This window comes from Rattus norvegicus, chromosome 1 (assembly GCF_036323735.1).
Source record: "Rattus norvegicus strain BN/NHsdMcwi chromosome 1, GRCr8, whole genome shotgun sequence".
Classification (NCBI taxonomy): Eukaryota; Metazoa; Chordata; class Mammalia; order Rodentia; family Muridae; genus Rattus; species Rattus norvegicus.
Genome location: NC_086019.1, coordinates 204162577 through 204182938, shown reverse-complemented (window position 1 = coordinate 204182938; position 20362 = coordinate 204162577). Strand labels below are relative to the sequence as shown.

The 20362-nt window shown below is 49.3% G+C and overlaps 2 protein-coding genes and 1 long non-coding RNA gene across 5 annotated transcripts in view; all 3 read right to left on the bottom strand.

Annotated features, from left to right (window-relative positions):
• Positions 1–1389: 1389 nt before the first annotated feature.
• On the bottom strand, positions 1390–7057 carry LOC102553731 (uncharacterized). Its single transcript, XR_350829.5, has 3 exons — positions 6554–7057; positions 4628–5252; positions 1390–3543 (listed from the first exon to the last, which is right to left on the bottom strand). It is a non-coding gene; the product is annotated as an uncharacterized LOC102553731 (long non-coding RNA).
• A 4801-nt stretch (positions 7058–11858) lies between these two features.
• Positions 11859–12985, bottom strand: Utf1 (undifferentiated embryonic cell transcription factor 1). Its single transcript, NM_001131032.2, has 2 exons — positions 12429–12985; positions 11859–12331 (listed from the first exon to the last, which is right to left on the bottom strand). Exons 1-2 carry the CDS (start codon positions 12982–12984, stop codon positions 11871–11873), a joined length of 1017 nt encoding a protein of 338 aa, NP_001124504.2. The 5' UTR covers position 12985; the 3' UTR covers positions 11859–11870.
• Positions 12986–14971: 1986 nt separating this feature from the next.
• Positions 14972–20362, bottom strand: part of Kndc1 (kinase non-catalytic C-lobe domain containing 1) — a 48371-nt gene continuing 42980 nt past the window's right edge. For 2 of the 3 annotated variants that reach the window (XM_063281018.1, XM_063281017.1), the window contains exons 27-30: positions 19547–19669; positions 19406–19465; positions 18306–18463; positions 14972–16759 (exon numbers count right to left, since the gene is read on the bottom strand). In XM_063281018.1, the coding sequence (XP_063137088.1) occupies positions 16528–16759; positions 18306–18463; positions 19406–19465; positions 19547–19669 (573 nt within the window). In that variant the 3' untranslated portion in view covers positions 14972–16527. Of the gene's footprint in view, positions 16760–18305; positions 18464–19405; positions 19466–19546; positions 19670–20362 lie in introns of those variants that run through there. The other variant, XM_063281019.1, reaches the window with a different exon arrangement.

Here is a 20362-nt window from a genome sequence, read left to right as displayed (position 1 = left end):
CGGGACTGTCTCTTGCCCTTTGAGCCACTGATCCTGGAGGGTGTGGGACCTTCATCCTGTTAGCCTCAAATTGGGCTCAGCAAGCGGATACCAGTTCTGTCCAGTAGCAACTCCCCACATACATCTACTCCAGGCTGGGCTTCACTTGCTCCTTAACCTCTTGAACTGTCACCAGTGGGCACCTCCCATCATGGACCACTGCCTGAGTACAGGACAGGGAAAGAAGAGAGGACACTTGGAGGAGCTTCCCAGCAGGAAAGCAAAGCGCCATGCTTTTTTCTCCAAGTGCTAACTAGCAACCCAGTAGGAGGGAGAGGTTTGGAGGGTAGGGTCCAGCAGCTGCTAGGATAAGCCTTGAGGATAATGGCTAAGGAATGAGGGAGGGGGCTGGATCCTCCCTGCTTATGGGAACACTGCAGATCTGGGGAGACTGAGGGCTCCAAGGAGCAAAGACAAAGTGGGTCAAACCCTGGGGCTACCGATGCGAAGCCATCAGCTAGAAGACCAGCAAGGGAAGAACACTGAGACATAGGAATCGCTGTGTCCCAGCAATGAGGCACTGGTCAATACTGCTTCGTTGTGGAGGCTGGATTCCTGTGAGCCTCTGGCCTGAGAGCCACAGTGTCCCCAAGAACTCAAGGTCTATATCTCACAGCACTCTTGAAGCCTGCTGTGCTCTCCACGATCTATTAGTCTCTAGTCTCTGGAGTAGTTTGCTATAGGGAGAACAGTTAGCTCAGCTTATTGGACCACCGAGGTGCCCATCTTGCAAGTCCTCACCCACTGAGGGAAAGGTATGACAGCTATCATGGCACTCAGGACCTCGATTGGTACATTAAGCAAACTACGGAATCACAGGCAGCGCCCCTATTCCCTATACTCAGCTATCTCTAGGCTCCTGTAGTTCTCGGAGGCTCTGTTGAGACGATAGTTACTGTACACCTCAGTGCAGATTTTATATAAGGCATGGGCTCATTGTAAACATCCCTACAGCACAAACACAGAGAAAGGGAGGCCTAGGTCTCTATGGTCCAATGTTGGCTTGCTGAGAACCCAGAACTATAGGACAGGCTCATGTCTCTTCTCTCACCATAACTTGCAGTACACGTGGGCACGACACACAAAGGTCAACCTCACCTTCCTGAAGCCTGAAGAGGGTCCTGGGAATGAGTGACCCCTTCTGCATGTCCCAGTAACCCAAGTCCCAGTTGCCCTCAGTGTAGGACTGTCAAGGGCACTCTAACCCCAGATTAATGCACACTATTACAGGTTGGTGCCACATTCCTCCCCAAGGGGCAGCTGCTGATTCTTGGCCATGGTGCTCCAGGAAGTTGCTGGAAGACTCTGTCAGCTCCTCTGCTGGGTCAGGAAGACTCACACCAAAGATTTAGTCAAGGCAGCCTCAGGTCCTCTGTTTATTCTCTACTCTGGAAAAGTTGCTAAGTGTGTTCCTGGCTGTTGACACCATGGTGGCCATCGGCTAGGATCTTAGAGAGCTCCCAGAGACTCCAAACTGATAAACACAACACCCCCTTTCCTTCCACGGCTCTTTCTTACCTGCAAGGCTGATAATCTTTGTTTTTATTTCTCAGTATGAAAACCAGTTTGTCAACACCTTTTTTAAAATTGAATAAATTATCCTTGCAGATTGTGGTAAAAAGCTTTACACATAGGTCTGATGTGGTGGCACATTCTTTTAATGCCTGCACTCAGGAGACAGAAGCAGGAGAATCTCTGTGAGTTCTAGGCCAGACTCATCTACATAGTAAGTTCCAGGACAGCCAGAATTACATAGAGAAATAATTTCTTAAAAAAACAAAATGACAACAATAAAGATATTCACACACAATAAGCCCACAGCCAGCTTGTTTTTTGGAATCTGTGTACTCACCTATAATTATTTCCCAGGGTTGGTTCAGTGAAAGAATAGCTTTAAAACTTCAGCTACTGGAATAGTGGTGGTGCAAGACTTTAATCTCAGCACTAGGCAGGCAGAGGAAGGTAAATCTCTGAGTTCAAGGCCAGCCTGGTCTACACAGCGAGTTCCAGGACAGGCTACTCAAAGAAACCCTGTCGGGGTCAGGGTTGGGGAGAGTGACTTCTTTAGTTGATCTGGGCAGATCTTAGTACTGAGTTTGAAGTCAGCCTGATCTACAAATCTAGTTCCAGGACAGCCATGGGTACAGCAAAGAAACTCTTCAATGGGGATAGGAGAGACAGCTCGATGGTTAAGCACACTGGGTGCTCTTCCAGAGGACCTGAGTTCAATTCCCAGCAACCATATGGCAGCTCACAACTGTCTGTAACTCCAGTTCCAGGGGATCTGGATACCCTCACACAGACACAAGAATAATGCAAAGAAAAAAAAATCATTAAAGAACAAAACCCAACAAAACAAACAAAACTAGCTATAAAGTCCCATCTGTGGACTGGGAGAGCTCACACCACCAGATATGTGATGAGGCTAACATGCCAGGAATGTAAAAAATGAACACTGACCAGGCATGATTTGTGAACTGCCAGTGGGAGGCCACAGAAGGAAGTGCTTGGTCAAAAGGCCATACATTGTCACAGGCATAGCACATAAATTCTGGGACCCACAGACAAGGCTGTTCCAGTGTTCCCAGTGCATGTACCTGGGTGCCATGGTCTACGAAGTAGTTTGCCAGAGTTTATCCTGGCAGGAAGTACACACAGAGGTCAGGAGACTCGACACACTTGACAGAGCCCCCCAGGAGGAGTCAGAGGGCAGTATGAAAGTCTGGAGCAAGGGCAAGAGCAAGAGCACCTAAGAACGTAGTAGCTGTGAGTTATGGTCCAGGGAGAAAGCCAAGAGTGAATGTTGAAGCCCCCAGAAAGGTGCACCAAATTTGACTTTTCTTTCATTCGATGACTCTGAAACCACGTTTATCTGCAGAAATAAAGAATCCCAGAACATCCAGAGCTACACAGAGAAACCCTATCTCGAAAAACAAACGAAAAAAGAAAAAAACCTTTAAACTTCCTTAGCTGGACTGGGCATGGTGGTGAATGCCTTTGATGCACCCCAGCTTAGCCCAGTGCTGGGCTCTGAGAGCTATGTGTCTCTGGTCCACTTCATCCATCCCAGGAATGGGTGGTGCTGAAATACACCCTCCGAAGTGCTGTGCCTAGGTGGGGTGAGGGGCATTGGTGTAGGGCTCCTCCTAAGGAGAAGGGGGGAACACTGGGTCCATGCGGCTGAAATGCTGTACACATAATCATGTTTCCTAACTCAGAAGGGCCACAAGGGCTCAGGGCCTGTAGGTGGTAGGCAGGTGAAGAGGGGTGGAGTGGCCAAAATGCCACCTTCTCATCAGCTGCCCATGCCTGTTTCAGTGTCCCGTGCAGCAACCGGAAAGCTCCCTGGCTTCTCAGTTCTCCAGTGAAGCAGAGCCCAGAGATCCTGGGCTCAGATGGCGAAGGAACTGAAGGTTCAGAAGTATCCTCAGCGGGGTTGGGGATTTAGCTCAGCGGTAGAGCGCTTGCCTAGCGAGCGCAAGGCCCTGGGTTCGGTCCCCAGCTCTGAAAAAAAGAAAAAAGAAAAAAAAAGTATCCTCAGCTTTGTTTAAGCATCCTACAGAGCTCCACCATTGTACACTGACAGGGCTCAGAGTCATCTGCAGTTCAGGTACTCGAGGGGGAAATCTATGATGGTGCCCCCTGCTGATTCAGGAATGGCTGTACGCCCCGATTGTTCCACACATGGCAAATTGAGGCTGTAGAGAGGAATTCTATACGAGTTGTTAAGGAAGGCGGGATCTGCCAGTCTTTGCCCAGCCCTCCCCTTAGTCTTCAAGTTTCCTAGTTTTATTCTGTGCCTTTTCCTACAGGCTTTTCTGTTTTTAAGAGATTTATTTATTTTATGAGTACACTGTAGCTGTCTTCAGACACAGAAGAAGAGGGCATCAGATCTCATTACAGATGGCTGTGAGTCACTGTGTGGTTGCTGGGATTGAACTCAGGACCTCTGGAAGAGCAGACAGTGCTCTTAACTGCTGAGCCACAGAGGTTTTTCTTTTCACCAATTTTTTCCTTTCTTCCTTTTTTTCTTTTTTGGAGACAGGGTTTCTCCATGTAGCCTTGGTTGTCCAGAAATTTACTCTTTATAACAACTGGCCTTGGACTCAGAGATCCACCTATCTCCAGAGTGCTGGAATTAACAGCATGTGCCAATACTGCCCAGTTTCTTTTTCCAATTTTTTAAAAAGATTTATTTATTTATTATATATAAGTACAGTGTAGCTCTCTTCAGACACAGAAGATGCCCTCTTCTTAGAGGGCATCAGATCCTAATACAGATGGTTGTGAGCCACCACGTGGTTGCTGGGACCTCTGGAAGAGCAGTCAGTACTCTTAACCATTGAGCCATCTCTCCAGCCCTCCATTAAAAAAAAATTACATTTATCTATTATTTATTTGGGGGAGGAGGTAGCACATGCATGTAGAGGTCAGAGGACAATTTGAGGGAGCTGATTATCTTTCCACTAAGTAGGACCCAAGATCAAACTTAAGTTGTCAGGCTTGGAGGCAAGCACTTTGCTGAACCCACCCCCCAACCCCACCCTGCACAGAACATGCAAAGTTGCACTAGTGCTGCAGAGCTCACCTTAGTAGGAGCGCTGTCAGGAAACCTAAGTCTTCCCTAAGGTGCTCTCCTCAGAGACAGCAGGCAGCCTATGGTGGCCTAGTTGGGACAAAATGATTTCTCCCGATAATGCTTTCTCTACTACTGTGAAGCCTCAGTTTCCACTATTGCTGTATCTGAAGACAAGGTCTTCAAGGTGGTAATTAAAGTTGAAAGAGGTTTAGGATTTACTAGAATCAATTTAAGCAGATCCCTTCCCTCACCTGAGGGAAACAGCTAGGCAAGCAGGGAAAGTCAAGGCCATGTGGAGTCACACAGGGTATAGGTCAGGTAGCCACAGAGCAGCCGGGTGGAGTTTTGTTTTGGTAACACTGGCAACCAAAACCACCTTTGCCTGGTTCCCTGTAGCCACCCAGAGGGTCTAGGATCAGAGTTGGCAGAACAAAAAGAGAAGAGAGAATTGTGCTTTCAGGGAACTAACAACTGAAAATAGCAAGAAAGAAGTGCGGGGAGAAAACTCTCATAAAAACAAACCAGCAAACAAACAACGCAGATACAAAGCCACACAGGGCTCATGTTTGTAATCCCAGCATGCCGGGTGCTGAAGAAGAGGAGAACCACATGTTCCAAACCAGGCCCGGGTTACCTAAAGAGACAAAACCACAGAAACAAAACAAAACTGAGCAGACAGAATGGCTCAGAGGGTGAACCTGCTTGCCACAGGAGACTGGCGACCTGCGTTCTATCCTCAAACCCAAGAGAAAGAGAGGAACGTCTCCATCAAGATGTCCTCTGACTTCCACACCCTGCTGTGTGTGCCGTGCACTCTAGCACATACTCAATAAATAGTGTTTTGTTTGTTTAATTTTAGGCTGAGGTTGTAACTCGGTTCGTAGAGTGCTTGCCTAGCATACCTACCTGGATTTGAGCCCCAGCACCACACAAAACAGGCTTTACTGAAGGCACACACCAAGCAGTTCCAGCTTGTAGTGTGGTTGTCCCGTAGTAGGGTGGAGCTGCCCTAGGGCTCCTCCCCAACTACTTAAGTGTTCCTTAAGTCAACGGAGGCTTTTAAAAATATTTTTGGGGGGTTGGGGATTTAGCTCAGTGGTAGAGCGCTTGCCTGGCAAACGCAAGGCCCTGGGTTCGGTCCCCAGCTCCGAAAAAAAGAAAAAGAAAAAAAAATATTTTTGGTTGTGAGCCTAGCCTTTAACGGCTAAGCCATCTCTCCAACCCAACAACAGAGGCATTTGAAGGAATTATTATTTCTTGTGCCCAAAGCTTTAACAAATGAATCTGAAGTCATCGACACTGAAATGTACCTTTTGGGTCTCTTCATTTCACCCCTTTCCTCACGGTTCTACTGGGCTGACCTCCCATCAGCAGAGCCACATACTTTCTCTCTTCTAAGCCTTTAAGTGGGGTTGAGGAGGTCCCATTCGCCCCAAGACTGATCTCTAGGCTTAAACGCAGTCGTGTCTGCTTTTTCTCCTCCTCCCCTCCAGCAAACACCCCTTTCCGCACCCCAAAGTAGTCCCGAACGTCCCCCTTTCATCTTCTTAATTCTAAAGTCCCTCTAGAGAATGCTTCCTGCACGGAAACTTGTGAAGCCCAGTAAGCACCATCTCCAGGCCGATGAAGCGGCCACAGCACTCCCCCAAGAAGGGCACACGGGCTCCAGGGAGCCTAGGTGTTAAAGAGTGACCTGCGGGGGACTTAGAACACTGAGCAACTCCCACCATCAGGGACCCTTGGCCCAGCCAGCCTACCCCATTCACTTTCGTGATAAGCTCCGCCTTCCTACACTGTATCTACCTCGCCCAAGACTTCCCAACTCTCTTCCTCCACGGTCCCTACAGATCTTCTTCCTAGTACAGACCCTCATTCGCCTTCCACACTTGTCTCCTCCCCACACGCACCCCTGTCCATTCTCCAGGTCCTCCTTACCTCTTGACCCAAACCCGCTTGCTGTTCGCGCTTCTAACAGAGAGCAGAAGGGGTGGGGTGTGGGGATTGCGTGGACGTCACCACGTCCTAACTGGTCCATCCGTAACTAGAGGTTTCTAGATTCTCAGGAGGTTAGGTCCTAATGCTAATCTAGGGAGGGGATGCCTTCTGTTCCAGCCTCTAATCCTTCGAGCGTAGGGGTGGGGCTGCTCCCAGAGCAAAGTGCTTTTTTCTGTGGGTTTAGGAAAGGGCTTGCTTCTGTTTAGCCCACTGCCGGCTATAGTTCAGGTATAGAAAGGTATAGAAAGGAATACGTGAGCTTGGGGCCAAGTTTGAAAAACGTCCCCGATTCAAGGGGTGCGAGGGGAGGCCAGATCCTCAGATTAGGAGAGGAAACCTGCAGCTGCGCATTGTGCTTGTAAGCCCCCTGCTGGAACACTTAAGCATAGATTAGAGTGCTTGTTTCCGCCTCGTTATCAGGCTCGGCAGGCGTCAGGAGCAGTGCCAATGCTAGGAAAGCGTCAGCTGTTAGCTCAGTCCTGACTGGCCTCAGGCATCCAAGCATCTTGCCAAACCACCATAATGCCGGTACTTTAGGGAACACTGGTCGCCGCCCCTCAGGGGACCCTCGTGTTCCTTGATGTGTGACCTTAGAGTGTGTGACTTCCAGAAGGGCATGCTCAGGTCTTTCTCAGTTCGGAGGTGGTCTGTGGACACAGTTCATTGAGAAGATGAGCCCATAGAAAGGCAGGAGGGGTCCTGTTCTAGTTTGGTTTGGTACTGCATACCTGCAGTCAGGAGGCAGAGGCAGGTAGATTTCTGTGAGTTCAAGGACAACCTGGACTACAGGGTGAGATCCTATGTCAAATAAAATAAAATTTAATTTTGTGGCTATACTTGGCCACATTCTAAGGGCTCAGGTGAGTTCTAGGAACATTCTGGAATCCCAGAATACTGCTCAGCACTGCATGGGGAAGGGTACTGGGTTCACTGGTGCTAAGAGAACGGCAGACACATCAAAGATTGAGAGACAGCACATTTTGCTTTGTTTGTTCTTCAACACAGGGTTTCTCTGTATAGCCCTGGCTGTCCTGCAACTTGCTCTTTAGACCTCAAATTCACAGAGATCCATCTGTCTCTGTCTCCCTTGTACTGAAATTAAAGGCCTGACCCACCTCTGCCCAGGTAAGATGACACATATTTAAGCAGGATAAGGTTTAAGATCTTATCTTGGAAACAAAGGACAAAGATGATGAGTAACCAGTGAGTACAGGACGTGTGGGAGAAGAGATTTGTTACTAAGAACTCACTTATGGGGCTGGGGAGATGGCTCAGTGGTTAAGGACCCTGACTGCTCTTCCAGAGGTCCTGAGTTCAATTCCCAGCAACCACATGGTGGCTCACAACCATCTGTAATGAGATCTGATGCCCTCTTCTGGTGTGTCTGAAGACAGCCACAGTGTACTTATATATAATAAATAAAAAAAATTAATTAATAAACCAACCTTTAAAAAAAGAAGTCACTTAAAAGCCAGGCAGTGTTGGTGCAAACCTTTAATCCTAGCACCCAGGAGGCAGAGGCAGGTAGATTTCGGAGTTCGAGGTCAGCCTGGTCTACAGAACAAGTTCCAGGATAGCCAGGGCTACACAGCAAACCTTGTCTCAGAAAAAATAAAATAACTGACTTGAATCTAGGTAGCATATCCTAGGATAGAGTCACACGTGGGGCTGAGGGCAAAGGCCTCTAAACCCTGAGGGTCCTGTGCAGTCAAGAGACCAGGGTGGCCAGGGCACAAAGAAGTGAAAGCATGGGGCCAGAGAGGAACGTGGGGCTTCATCTCATCAGATGCCTCAGCAGGCCGGGTTTAAAGGCATGTAGATAGTGAAATACTAGTGAGATGCTACAACCGGTAAAAGGGGTTGACCGTCACAGAGTAAGACTCTGTTAGATTGGCATGGGCATCATAAAAAGACATGAGAATAGAGACGCAAGTGTCCATGGCTCATCTCCAACAGGAAGGGAGTAACTGGTCTCATTTAACAGAAAATTCCCAAAAGCAACTGCTCACATGTGTGCAACAGGCTGAAACTAGGCTCCCAGGTGAGGAAAGGAATTGTGATGTCCAAGGCCTGGGGAAAGCCATGAACTGTCTCTGTTACAAATAGAAGATGAAGCCAGATTAACCAGGCACGGCAATGATGCTGAGAAATGTGAGCAGGTGACCAAGGATAAGACAGACAGACCTATGGTGGGCACAGACGTCCAAAGACCTTTAGGATGTTGGTGTGAGTTGTGGGGAAGAGGAAATCTCCATACCCTCTAAGTCATACAAAGAGGGTTTTCCAAAACCACAGGATATGTTCTCTACAGATACACTAGACCAAGATTCAATGTCTTAGTTAGGTTAGGAAAGTCAATAGTCCCAGGGCTGTGAAGGAATTCTGAGGCTTCACAAGATTAAATTAAAAAAAAAAACAAAAACAAAAACAAAAACAAAACCATTGCTGGGACATTGGATGCTGGATATAATTTCGAGAATCGTGTGAAAACCAAGCTTTAACTCAGACCGATAAGAAACAGGCGACAAGAAATTAGGAACTTAAAGCTGTGAAGCACTTGTTTATGTACTGGTGGTGTTAGGGCTTGAGCTGAGGGCTCCGTGCAAGCAAGTGTATCACATTGGCTAAATTTTAGGAAGAGTAAGAAGACACAGTTGCACTGCCATAGACAGTGTCTTGCCTCTTGTTTTCCATCAGAGTGAAACCAAACCAAAAACCAACCAAACCAAACCAAAAACCCCAACCAAACCAGAAAACTTAACGAAAGCCACATAAACAGAAGTCAACTACTTCTGGGATATAAAGAGCCCCAAACTGGTGAGGTTCTTTAACTATAAAACACATAAATATTCCTTTATTAACAATATACTGAACCACTGGAAGAGTTGACTCTACTGAGGCCCAGATCCCATTAGGCATAAACTTGGTAACCCCAGAGCATAGATTTTAGATGGGATGAGAAGTCCAGACAGCATGAGCGATGAAGGGGATAGCCTGGTTCTCAGATTTGAGGGCTCACATACGAAGCCTTTGCTTCAGGAATAGCCCAATACTAGAGGGCAGTACCCAAAGGCTCATTCCAGTATTTTTTTTTACAGGAGCCTGCTCCCAACTCAGGGTCAGCACTCGACAGCTCCGTTAGGAGAGACTAGTTACTTGGCTCAGAAACTGAAAAACTACCCAAACCGTCCTACTTGTTGTACTGACTCTATACTGACAGGCTACACAGCACAGAACTCTAAGTGGGTAGCACACAGTTCACTGGGATGAGGGAGAAAATAAAACACCCCACTTCTAAGGGCATTTCCATAAGTCCATTAGCTGTAAAAGAAGGTGTGAACCTCATACCCACTGGGATGATAACAAACAGGTTAAAGGACAAGAAATAACTGGGCTATGGCAGGCATCATGGCCCATGTCTATAGCACTCAGAGGCAGAGGCAGAGCGGTCTCTGAGTTGAAGGCCAATCTGATTTACAGAGTTCTAAGACATACAACACTCTCAGCACGAACACACACACACACACACACACACACACACACACACACACACACAGAGAGAGAGAGAGAGAGAGAGAGAGAGAGAGAGAGAGAGAGAGAGAGAGAACCACTGGACTGACTGTTTTGCCTCACACCTTTAATACCAACACTCAAGAGGCAGGCAGATCTAAAAGGTCAGTCTGGTCTGCATAGGGAACTGAAGGCCAGACAGAATTACATAGTGAAATCCTGTTTCAAGCCAAATTCCAGAAAGCAGGGCAGGTCAGATAAAGTATCAGCTCTAGTAAACACACAAAAATCCAAAGCTTTTTATATTATTAAGGCGATTAAAAATAGACAAAACTCCTCTTCCCAAGTTTGAAGATTGAGGCAGATTGATTCTTCCAGTGGTCACCTTGGGCTCTCAAGTAACTCAGCCCAGACCCTCAGCTGAAATCTATTCAGAGTCCAGGGACCAACTTCTCCAGGACTAAGATTCCCATCTTAGTTGGGGGTACATTTGTTGAATAATACAATCTTTTTTTTTTTTTTTTTTTGAGACAGGGTTTCTCTCTCAACCCTAACTGTCCTGGAACTCACTCTGTAAACAGGTTTCAGATTCAGAGATCTCACTGCCTCTTGGTGTTGGGATTAAAGGCATGCGCCACCATCACCGACTAGGGGAAATAAAACTTTTGAGGCACCTGGGCTGTATCCGAGGCCCCCTACCCTGTGGCTCTGAACTCCCAGGTGTGTTTGCTGGGCAGGCATTTGCAGAGCGGGCTCATCCATAAGGTTTTAGGGGTTTATTGTACAGTGGGATCATGTCCAAGTTTGTCTCTCACAGAAGGGGTCCCAGGACCTGGTTGGAAACACTAACACTGGTCAGTGTGTAAGGGTCTATTCCAAGTCTTCAGGAAGGGGTGGAGTTGTGACCTTGGGACCACCTGGATAAACTCCTCAGGACTTCCCTTAACGTAGACTGCCTTAGTCTCCGGGGTAGCAGTGGCCGGATGGGCCCAGAATTTGTAAATCGGAGCCACAGTCTGAGCCTGTATTGTTATGCTAGTGAAGTGCCCGCGGCCGCTTCCTTTTCTCTAACTGCACCCAAGCCCTCCCCCACTGATTCTCTAGTCCCCGAGGACCTTGGAATTTCAGCTTTTAAAGTTCTAGCAGGGAAGCTTGGCTTTGCTATGTCCTATGGAGTTGTTAATACCCAGGAGCCCAGCCTCTCTCGACAAACTGACACCTCCGGGGAAGTCTTCCAAGAAACTGCTCCTGACTATTCCGGTAACACGGATCAGAGTATTCAAAATGAGTTTGAGCCAGGATAGACAGGAACTTTAAGGATGTTTTACTCAATAGTATGAGTCCTCAGGAAAGGCCCCTCAACTTCTTACCCTACCGGTCATCCACATACCTTATTTAGACAGCCCCTGGGCTTCACTCACTGCTGACCCGTTGGTCCTGGTGGGAGGGGTTCCGCACCTTGAGAAGGTTGGTGCCCCAAACATCACGTAACAACTGTGTACCACTGAGCCAAATCTTCACCGAAAAGCTGCACAAATGTGAGGCGAGGGGGCCGCATCTTTTAACCTCTACCCTCAGGGGTCCATTCTTACCGAGACCTGGAGTCCGAACTCATTCACAGGATTAAGTAGAAAACACAATCTTTATTTTGGTAAGAACCTAGGTTTGGGGGGTGGGGATGGGGACAGTAACTAGGGTGTAGGTAGACTAGGGGTCGGTTCTGGAGAGGACTGATAACAAAGCTTCTTTATTGTCGCAAGTCCCCAAGGATGCCCCGCTCGGAGGCTGCACTGCCCAGAATGAACCCCACAGCCAGAGAAACGGTTTGGTCGAAGGAACCTCGTAGATGCTCCACGTGCTGGTTCAGGGTCGACAGCTGGTCGCGCAGAGGGCCCAGAACTGTTGAGATGTCGCCCAAGTGCGTCAAGGTCTGCAGCAATGCGGTATTCAGAGACTGGGGAGCAACCTGAGGGGAAGCACGGCCCTGGGAAAGGCCAGGAGGCTCATTCGGGTTCTCCGTGTCGTGGTCGGGGGTTGGCGTCGGGGAGGATTCGAGGGTATGGCCCGGCTCAGGAGGCAAGGTATCGATGGCCGTAGGAGGTGGGGAGCTGGTAATGCGGCGGACGCCTGCAGACTTCGTAGTGGAAGAGCTGAATCTGAGCGCGGGGGCAGGTTCGGCGTTTTCCGCAGCCAGCGGCAGCTCGGCCTCTACGAGAGAAACGCGCGGAACGTTCGGAATCCCATCTCAGGGCTCCGCCCCTCCCCAGGAGACCCAGACCATTCTTATCCACATGGCTGCTCCTACCTTGCTCCACCACTGCAGGTGCGGGTGCTAACGCGGAGAAGGCTGAGCGACCACGGCGCTGGGGACGTCCAGGACCAGCAGAACGGCGGCGGACCCGCGGCGGCCCATCGTCACCCAATAGCCCCATGAGCTGGCGGATCTGGTCATCGAAGGGTCCGGACGGCTGGCCCTGGGAGTCTCGGAGTTTGTCCTTGAGGAACTTGTAGCGACGGCGGCACTGAGCGGGCGTGCGCCGAACTTGCTGACGGGCCAGTGCGGCGGACACGCGGCGGTAAGTGGGTAGAGCCTGCCGGCGGTCCAGCAGGAGTGAGCGCCACACCGCCGGCTGCAGCAGCGTGCCCAGAAGTAGCTCCGTCTCTCGGGCACTCCAGGGCGTGCGCTGCGCCGAGCCCGGGGACACGGGAGCCTTGGGCGAGCCAGGATCCGCCATCGCGCCCGAAGTAGCGAAGGCATCAGACGTAGTCACCGGGACGTCCCCGGCCGCCCGTAGCTCGGCGTCGGGGCTACCTGGCGACGGCGGAGCAAAAGCGGGCAACCTCCGGGGACGGAGCAGCATCCCTGAGCCAGGTAGAGGTGCGTGTACTCCGAGGCGTGGCCTCACCGGAGAGGAGGGCTCCTCCAGAGCCGCCCACACACGCTCTAAGGACCCCGCACCGCCCTCTGCGTCTGAACCTGGTCGGCGCGACCCTCCCATCGTCTAGCCGCCCCGCCCCTCTCGCCTGCCTAGTTCCTCTAGGTCTGTGCTTTGCTTATTCTAGCCCATCCTTTTTTTAGCCCTTTCCTTAGGGGCCTGAGCCCTAAGAACACAGTTTTGCCCTGTTACACAAAATAGAATGTGTAAAAAATTTTAGTTAAAAAATTTAATTAAGGTACAATATAATAAGAGCGAATGAAGAGGACAAATAGGAGGAGTCAGCTCAGTTTTTTGTTTATTTTTTGTTTTTAGATTTGTGCTACGCCCATTAATTACTACCCATAAACAGCCCATGGAAAGTTCCAGAAACACAAAACTCTGGCACCTTTTGTGGCTAGTGCATCAGAATGTGTTGTTCATACATGCGATTAGTAGGACCACTCTCGTTTGGCTGTGGGCTTTGGAAGATGGGCACATATGTTGTATCTAATTTACCAATCTAGCTAAGAAGGCCACTTGGGTGCTAGATTTGATAGCGATCAATGGTCGCTGGGTTGAAATCTTAGTTCACACACACTACAAAAAAAAAAAAAAGAATCTTTCTAGTGTAGTAAAATGTATCTATTAACAAAGGCAACAAAATATCACCTCTTCCCTCAAGATTAAGACCAAGAAAAAGATGCTCAAAGTTAGTCTTAGTGTAGAATTCTTGGCCAATGTAGTTAAGACAAGAAAAAGAAAAATCGCCCGTGGGCTGGCTATACAAGCCTTAGTTTTACAAAGATCAGTGAAGTCAAAGGAGGTACCAGTTTGCCATCTTGCTTCTGGGATTGTAGTAGTCTCCCGCTGTGGAAGGGGAGACAACAGTGCAGCAGCAAAGATTAGCGGCTGTTTCATTAGTGATTTGTGACTAAGGGCTTGAACAAAGACCAGGGGACCACTGGCTGTGTTCCTCATGACTGGGGTAGGCCAGGGTCAACTCTACTTGCCATACCAAGCCTAGCTTCCCGGGGACAGTGTTCTGAGTCACAGCCTGTTGTTTTCAAGGTCTTTATCACTTCATTTGAGCCCCATGCGATGATGGTATTTAGTGGCTTTGGGACTAGGCAGCTGGCAGTGGTGGGACATCTTTGTCCATTCAACACCCCCCCCCCCCCAGCTGACTGAACTCTGGGCCTTGCGCTTGCTAGGCAAGCTCTCTACCACTGAGCTAAATCCCCAACCCCTCAACACTTATTCTCAGTATAGTGGTCTTAGGGGAGTTAAACTTGATCTGTGCTGGAGGCTTCCCTCAGGTACAGTGCTCAGGACTAAGCTCCAGGCTCAGTACAGGGCTGGGACCTGAGAGGTGAGGTTCACTGAGCCTTGAGGGCCACTGGTTGTTACTTTTTAAAAACTGGGCATTACCACTAGGCATACCTGCACTATTGTCATCTTTCCTGTGTCCAGAATGAGTACACTGAGATGCATTCCATTCCCCACCCACTTCATGTCTCTGAGACACTGGGGCCTCAGGAGAGGTCCCAATGGGTGGCCAAGGGAACCAGCCAGCTCTGTCTTGTCTGCAGGCTGACCAGTGGAAACTGTTTGGAGTGGACAGATCACAGGTCACCCCTCTGCAGTTGGTGCTATGGGAAAATGAGCTGTGGCCCTCAGACTCTTGGTTTCGGAAAGGACAGATGCATCAGAGGTGAGTCTGCCAGATCTGGCCCCTGCGATAATGAGGGTGTGAATGTCATGCAGAATGTGGTATGACCTGGAAGTTGGGCTTTCTGTCCTAGGTTGGGCTTATTTCCTGTTGAAGCACTTGGAGACCTTAGGTGAGGTGCCCTTGCCCAGCCAAGAAAGACTTTAGCCTCAGAGTGGGTGTTGCTTTTGAAATCTACAAAATGGACCATTTGGCAGTAGCTTGGTAGAAATGACTTTATTTAGAAATCTGTACCTTGTGACATCAGGGCGCCATGCAAACAGTGCTGAAGCCAAAAAGCCTGTTCACTTCCCCACGCAATAAGTCAGCACCATTGGAATGCTGGTTTGCGCTGGACACCTCCTGCACTAGATACAAAATCTGAAAAGGTAGGCGTTGATCAACAGAACGTAATCCTTATAGAAAAGTCCCAAAACACTAAGTTGCATATGCATGGCCAGGACTCTCAGTCCCACTTACATCCAGTGTAAGCAGGGTCTGGTGTCTCCAGCAAATTCATGTGAGGAAACACCTCTCAGCGTTAAAAATCCAGCATTTGGTCACAAGTCACAGCTTCCTAGCAATACCACTAGCTGCTTCACTACAAAATCCCTACTTCTAAAACACAGAACAGTCTTGGTCTTGTGGCTGGCAGGGCTTGGGTTGTTTCCAGCTGCCTAAGGCGTCCGAACAGTTGTTTTTCCCACCTACAGTTCTCTATCATATTCCTAGCCCTCCTGGCCAGACGACCGCGTCCCAGTGAGCCAAAGCCCAGCGCCAGTTGTTGAGGTGTCTGATGCAACCAAGGCAACAAGTTTGACTCACATCTTTATCTGTCTAACAAAGCGCTAGTGGTGTGCAGAGCCAAGGGAACACAGTGGATGGGTGTGCGCATGCGCAGCTGCTGAAGGCTGATAGGCCGCTGCTCCTGGGGCCCGCAGGACAGTGAAAAGGGACTTTGCTCCCAGAGGCCTCAGGATGGCGATCCTGCATTGGTGCTGCTGTTAGTGCACAGTGTTCTTCCCCCTTTCCAGGGGGCAGAGCCTCTGCCCAACATCCCTGTCGACTGCAGCTGTTCTAAGCTGGGGATGGGGAGCAACAACAGGCCACGGGGAGGGTCAACAGCTAAGGCAGAAGGCCCAGCTGGGACAGAGGCTGCTTCTCCCCGCTCCCTGGGGACCGAGAAGACCAGAAGACTTGGCAGGATAGGCTGAGGATGGGGTGGATTTATAAACCTGGCCAAGACAGGCTGCTAGAAATCTTGGGCTCCGGTGGAAGGTTCCAGACCCTTGGAGCTACTGAGTGCAAAAGACAGTTTTGGTCCTTCTTGCTGAGTGGAAACAAAAACACCGATCAGCAAGCAGCTATGTTTGGGCTCTTTTGGAGTCAGATGTGGGTATGTGTTGGGTTTTGGAGAGGTCAATGATAAATAAATAGGAACCCAGGTATAAGAAGGTCCGAAGCTGAGGATAGCTGAATCTATTCCCTTTTCATTTTTTAAATTTGATTTTTAAATTCTAGCAAAAACAAGCCTACTGAATGCTGTGTCCACCCTGCCTTGGGGATAGGGCTAGGTTGGAGCTGGTTCAGCCTTCCCTATGGCCTCAGGCTAGTCCCTTGCAATTTCCACTTCTTTCAGGGAAGTAAGAACTGTTTTCCCTAAGGGAACTCAGTGTGCCTGAGCTTCCGCCAGCAGCCCTTGGGGGGGGTTCTTTCCACTGGACCCATCTTCCTTGGTCAGGTCCTGTTTCGAGTTTACACCCAGGTGGAGCTCTTGACTACTGGAATGTGGCTTTCATTCTCCTCAGTTTGTCTTGGATCTTCCGGGAGTGTTTTTCGCCTGGGATCTGGTGGAAGTTGGCCCTGTTGTCTGCTGCTAAGATGGCGACATCAGCCCCGCTAAAACGGGCGATCCTTTGCTTGAGGTGGGCCTGTAGCTTGGGGTCAGGGCTGAACGTGTAGGGGTTCTCCTGGAACGCGTGCACCTGGCTTGCCACCTTGGCGATGTTTCTTTTGTGGGAAAAGAAAAGGTTCATTAGTTACTTTGCATAGGTTACAAGGCTCCTCGACCAGCTTATCCTAATGTCTTCTCTGGAATGGCTCAAACCATTTCAAACCTTTCCCAAAGGGCAGCATCGAAGGATGGGGTTTTCTGTACTCATTCGTAAAACCATGCTTTATACCTGGGCATAAAGGGACCCCCTTTATAAATATTCATTGAAAACCCATGTCAGGTTGCTTCAGTTGAGGCCTTCAACACGGAAAAACAAACAAATCCTCCCAAACCTTTGCTGATAGCTTTAGTTTTGCTGGGGGGGGGGGGGTTGTCTGGCTCGCTGTACTGGGAACTCTCAGTTAACACACAGGTAGACACACCTCTGGTGGTTACTGGGTACTGAGGAACTCTGCTTGGGGGACAACAGACCTGCAGACAGGCCTGCCCACCTGAACTGGAGAATAGTGTGTTCATTGCTTTTGTTCTTTCAAAGACAGTCATGCCTGTGCATACACAAAGCTGTGAAGAACAGACGAGAGTTCTTCACCATTTTTTGTACCATTACCTCCCCGTGTTTAATTTCCTTTTTTTTTTTTTGCCAACATAGCTTTCTTTTCTATTACAGTAAGCATGTGCTTTTAGTAAATTTCCTTCCTTCCTTCCTCCCTCCCTTCCTTCCTTCCTTCCTTTCTTTTTGATTTTTTTCAAGACAGGATTTCTCTGTAACAAGCCCTAATGTCTTAGACTCGATTTGTAGGCTAGGGTGGCCTTGAACTTACAGAGATCTACCTGCCTCTACCTCGCCAAAGGCATGTGCCACTACACCCGGCTAATTTTTTTTTTTTTTTAAAACAGGTGGCTATTTAAAAAGATCTCAGGGCTGGATAGATAGCTCAGCTAGTAAAGTGCTTCTGTACAACCATGAGAACCTGAACGGATCCCTGATGCGATGTAAGCACTTGTAATCTTGTACTGGGGAGATGGAGCTGGTCAGAATCTGAAGTCTTGCTGGCCAGCCAGCCTAATCTATATTGAGCCTCAGGTCCCACTGAGAAATCCTGTCTCAAAAAATGAGTCGAATGGCTCCTAAGGACTCATACTTGAAGTTGACCTTGGGCCCCATATTCATGTGTGTGTGTGCGTGCACACACACACACACGCGCGCGCGCGCACACACACACACACACACACACTCTCGGAGGGGGCAGAAATCTTGCACTGGACTGGTTGTGGCCATTATTTACAAGATCCCCTAGGACTCACCTACCCAACAAGGCCGTTCTCTAATTACTGTGGACAATGAGATGGGAGGGGGGAGATGAGAAGATATGGCTGAGGCCATGTGGATGGCTCTGGGCAGAGGAAGCCAAAGAGTAGGTAAGGAGCTAAGACTAGAGGTGACATACCACTGAATGTGCTCACCTTAGGGACCAATTGGACTGGGAGCAGCTTTCTTATCTCTGCTGATTTTATCTGTGAGCTGCTTTGGTCATAATGAAGCCCCCGCTTCTCACCCTAATCAACTAGTGGGTTCTGCTAGGCAGGATAGAGTCCCCTTACCTCAGTTTACTCCACCTGTGAGCTCCATTAGTCATGGTGAAGCCTCCGGTCTCAAGCTGCTGGATGTGCATGGCCAGCAAGTGGGCGGAGGGAAGGGTAGGCTGGGCCCGGAAGCGCCGTCCCTCCATCAGACACAGGCTGTCGCTCTTCAGGAATACCTGGAGGATCAGCCAGGGAAGTGAAGGGGGTGGGGGAAGGGATGGGAATAGCGACAGGGGAGGGACAGGTGGTAATCATCTGGGGGGTGGGGGCAGCCTACCTGTCTCTGTTAATACTTGTCCCTCTAGGGCATGAAAGTTGCCTAATACCTCACTGAACAGCCAGTCCAAAATGAACCTGAGGTTCCTGGATTGCAGGTCAAAAGCCCAGACATTGTAAGCCTGCCGCCAGGGCACACTGATAACCATAGGACTACTCAGCCAGTTCCTTACTTCTGATTCCAGAAGAGTCAGGTGACCGACCTCCCTTCCCACATGGAGTCTGCATGAGTTACTGCAGGTCCTGAGCATACGTGTACAGTGATCATACATCAGTTCTCTCCTGATCCTTGAGAGTCGAGGCTGGGCTTTGAGCTCAGGGATAGCACGGGCTGTGGCTACTCTGGGTTGTCTGCCTCAGGCTAATGTCTGTGAGGCTCCTGATGCCTCACCAGGAAATATACAATCATTTGGTCTGTGTTTCCTGTCTGTCAACTCAATGAGGTCTGTACCATCATGCCTCTTACTTGTCCTGGTCCAGGATCTGTCTTATACCTGTATCCCTTCTCAAGGACACCTTGCAGTCCTTGGGAAGTCAAACCAGTAAACCAGTCAAACAAGTCAGGCAAGATAAACCAGCAGCAACATGTTATCTATTCTCTGCAGCTCTGAGCCAGGTCCTCACTAGGTAGCTGTGGCTGGCCTAGAACTCTCTCTGTAGACCAGACTGGCCTTGAATTCAGAGATATGATTGCCTCTGCTTCCTGAGTTCTGGAATTACATATGTGCACCACCATGTCTTCCCTGTGTGTTTAGGGTTCTCTGATAGGAGTCTGTTATGAGTTCCCCAAGCAGTGTGAAGCAAGTTATTCAGGGCAAGCCATGCAGAGAACTTTTACTAACCTCCACGGCCTTCAGCTCTTCCATGACCTCAGCAATCTTCGCAGGCAGGATTCTCCAAGCCTGAGAAGGAAGCACTGGTGAGAAACTTGTGGCCCCGTGCACTTGCCCTGCCCATATCCCCCTGAGTCCCATGGCACGCACAGGGGACTGCCTCACGGCCAGGTGTTCCAGCCCGCCCAGGATTTGCATGGCCGTTGCAAAGTTCCTCTGTTCGTAGCAAGATTTAGCAATCAGCAGGAATTTGGACAGCAAGTTCACCTGCAGCTGAAACGAGAAAATGGTGCTCTTTAAAGACAAACCTGGAGGGTGCAGCTCAGCACTAGAGCTCAGCGGGTACAAGCTTGAGGGGGGCAGTAAGCTTGGGCCTTGCATTAGCATAACAAAAGTAGACAAAAAATTGACAAGGAGACCTATTGGAATAGCTGGTCCTCAAGGCCCCAAGCCCTGTGACTGACTGACTTATTTGTTTAAAAAGAAAGCAGCAGGTAGATCAGAGCTCCAAGTGTTCCCTGTGAGAACCTTGGGGTGTCTGTCATATGTGATAGCTTGAGGCAGCCCCCACGGATTCAGGGCAGCATCTGAATGGGTCAGACTATTTCTTCCCAGGGCCTTTGATTGACTCCACTGTACTGGCTGGGCCAAACTCTATGTCTCAACAGTGCTCTGGGGCTATCAGTTTACAGGTGTAAGACTCGGTCTTTGGAGGGTTTTGGCCCCACAGTAAGTAAAATGCAAAACATCAATACAGCATGTGTTTTAAAATGTGACGGGCTCACTGGTTGATGTGCAGTCTTCCCGGTGAGATTTCCTGATCCCTTGCTGAACACTGCTCCTTCTAAACGGTGCGGGGACAGCAGTGGCAGAGGCCCTGTACTGGGATGCTGTCTGTTCTTCTCATCTTTCTAAGGTGGATGCTCACAGCTCAGGGTGTGTGTCCTTATGTCCCACCTTGCAGAC

Bases quoted from the DNA above. Each gene is read 5' to 3' on its own strand.
- Utf1 (NM_001131032.2), bottom strand. From the start codon at position 12,984: ATGCTGCTCCGTCCCCGGAGGTTGCCCGCTTTTGCTCCGCCGTCGCCA. The intron at 12,332-12,428 runs GTAGGAGCAGCC...TTTCTCTCGTAG, and splicing joins ACCTGCAGTGGTGGAGCAAG to AGGCCGAGCTGCCGCTGGCT.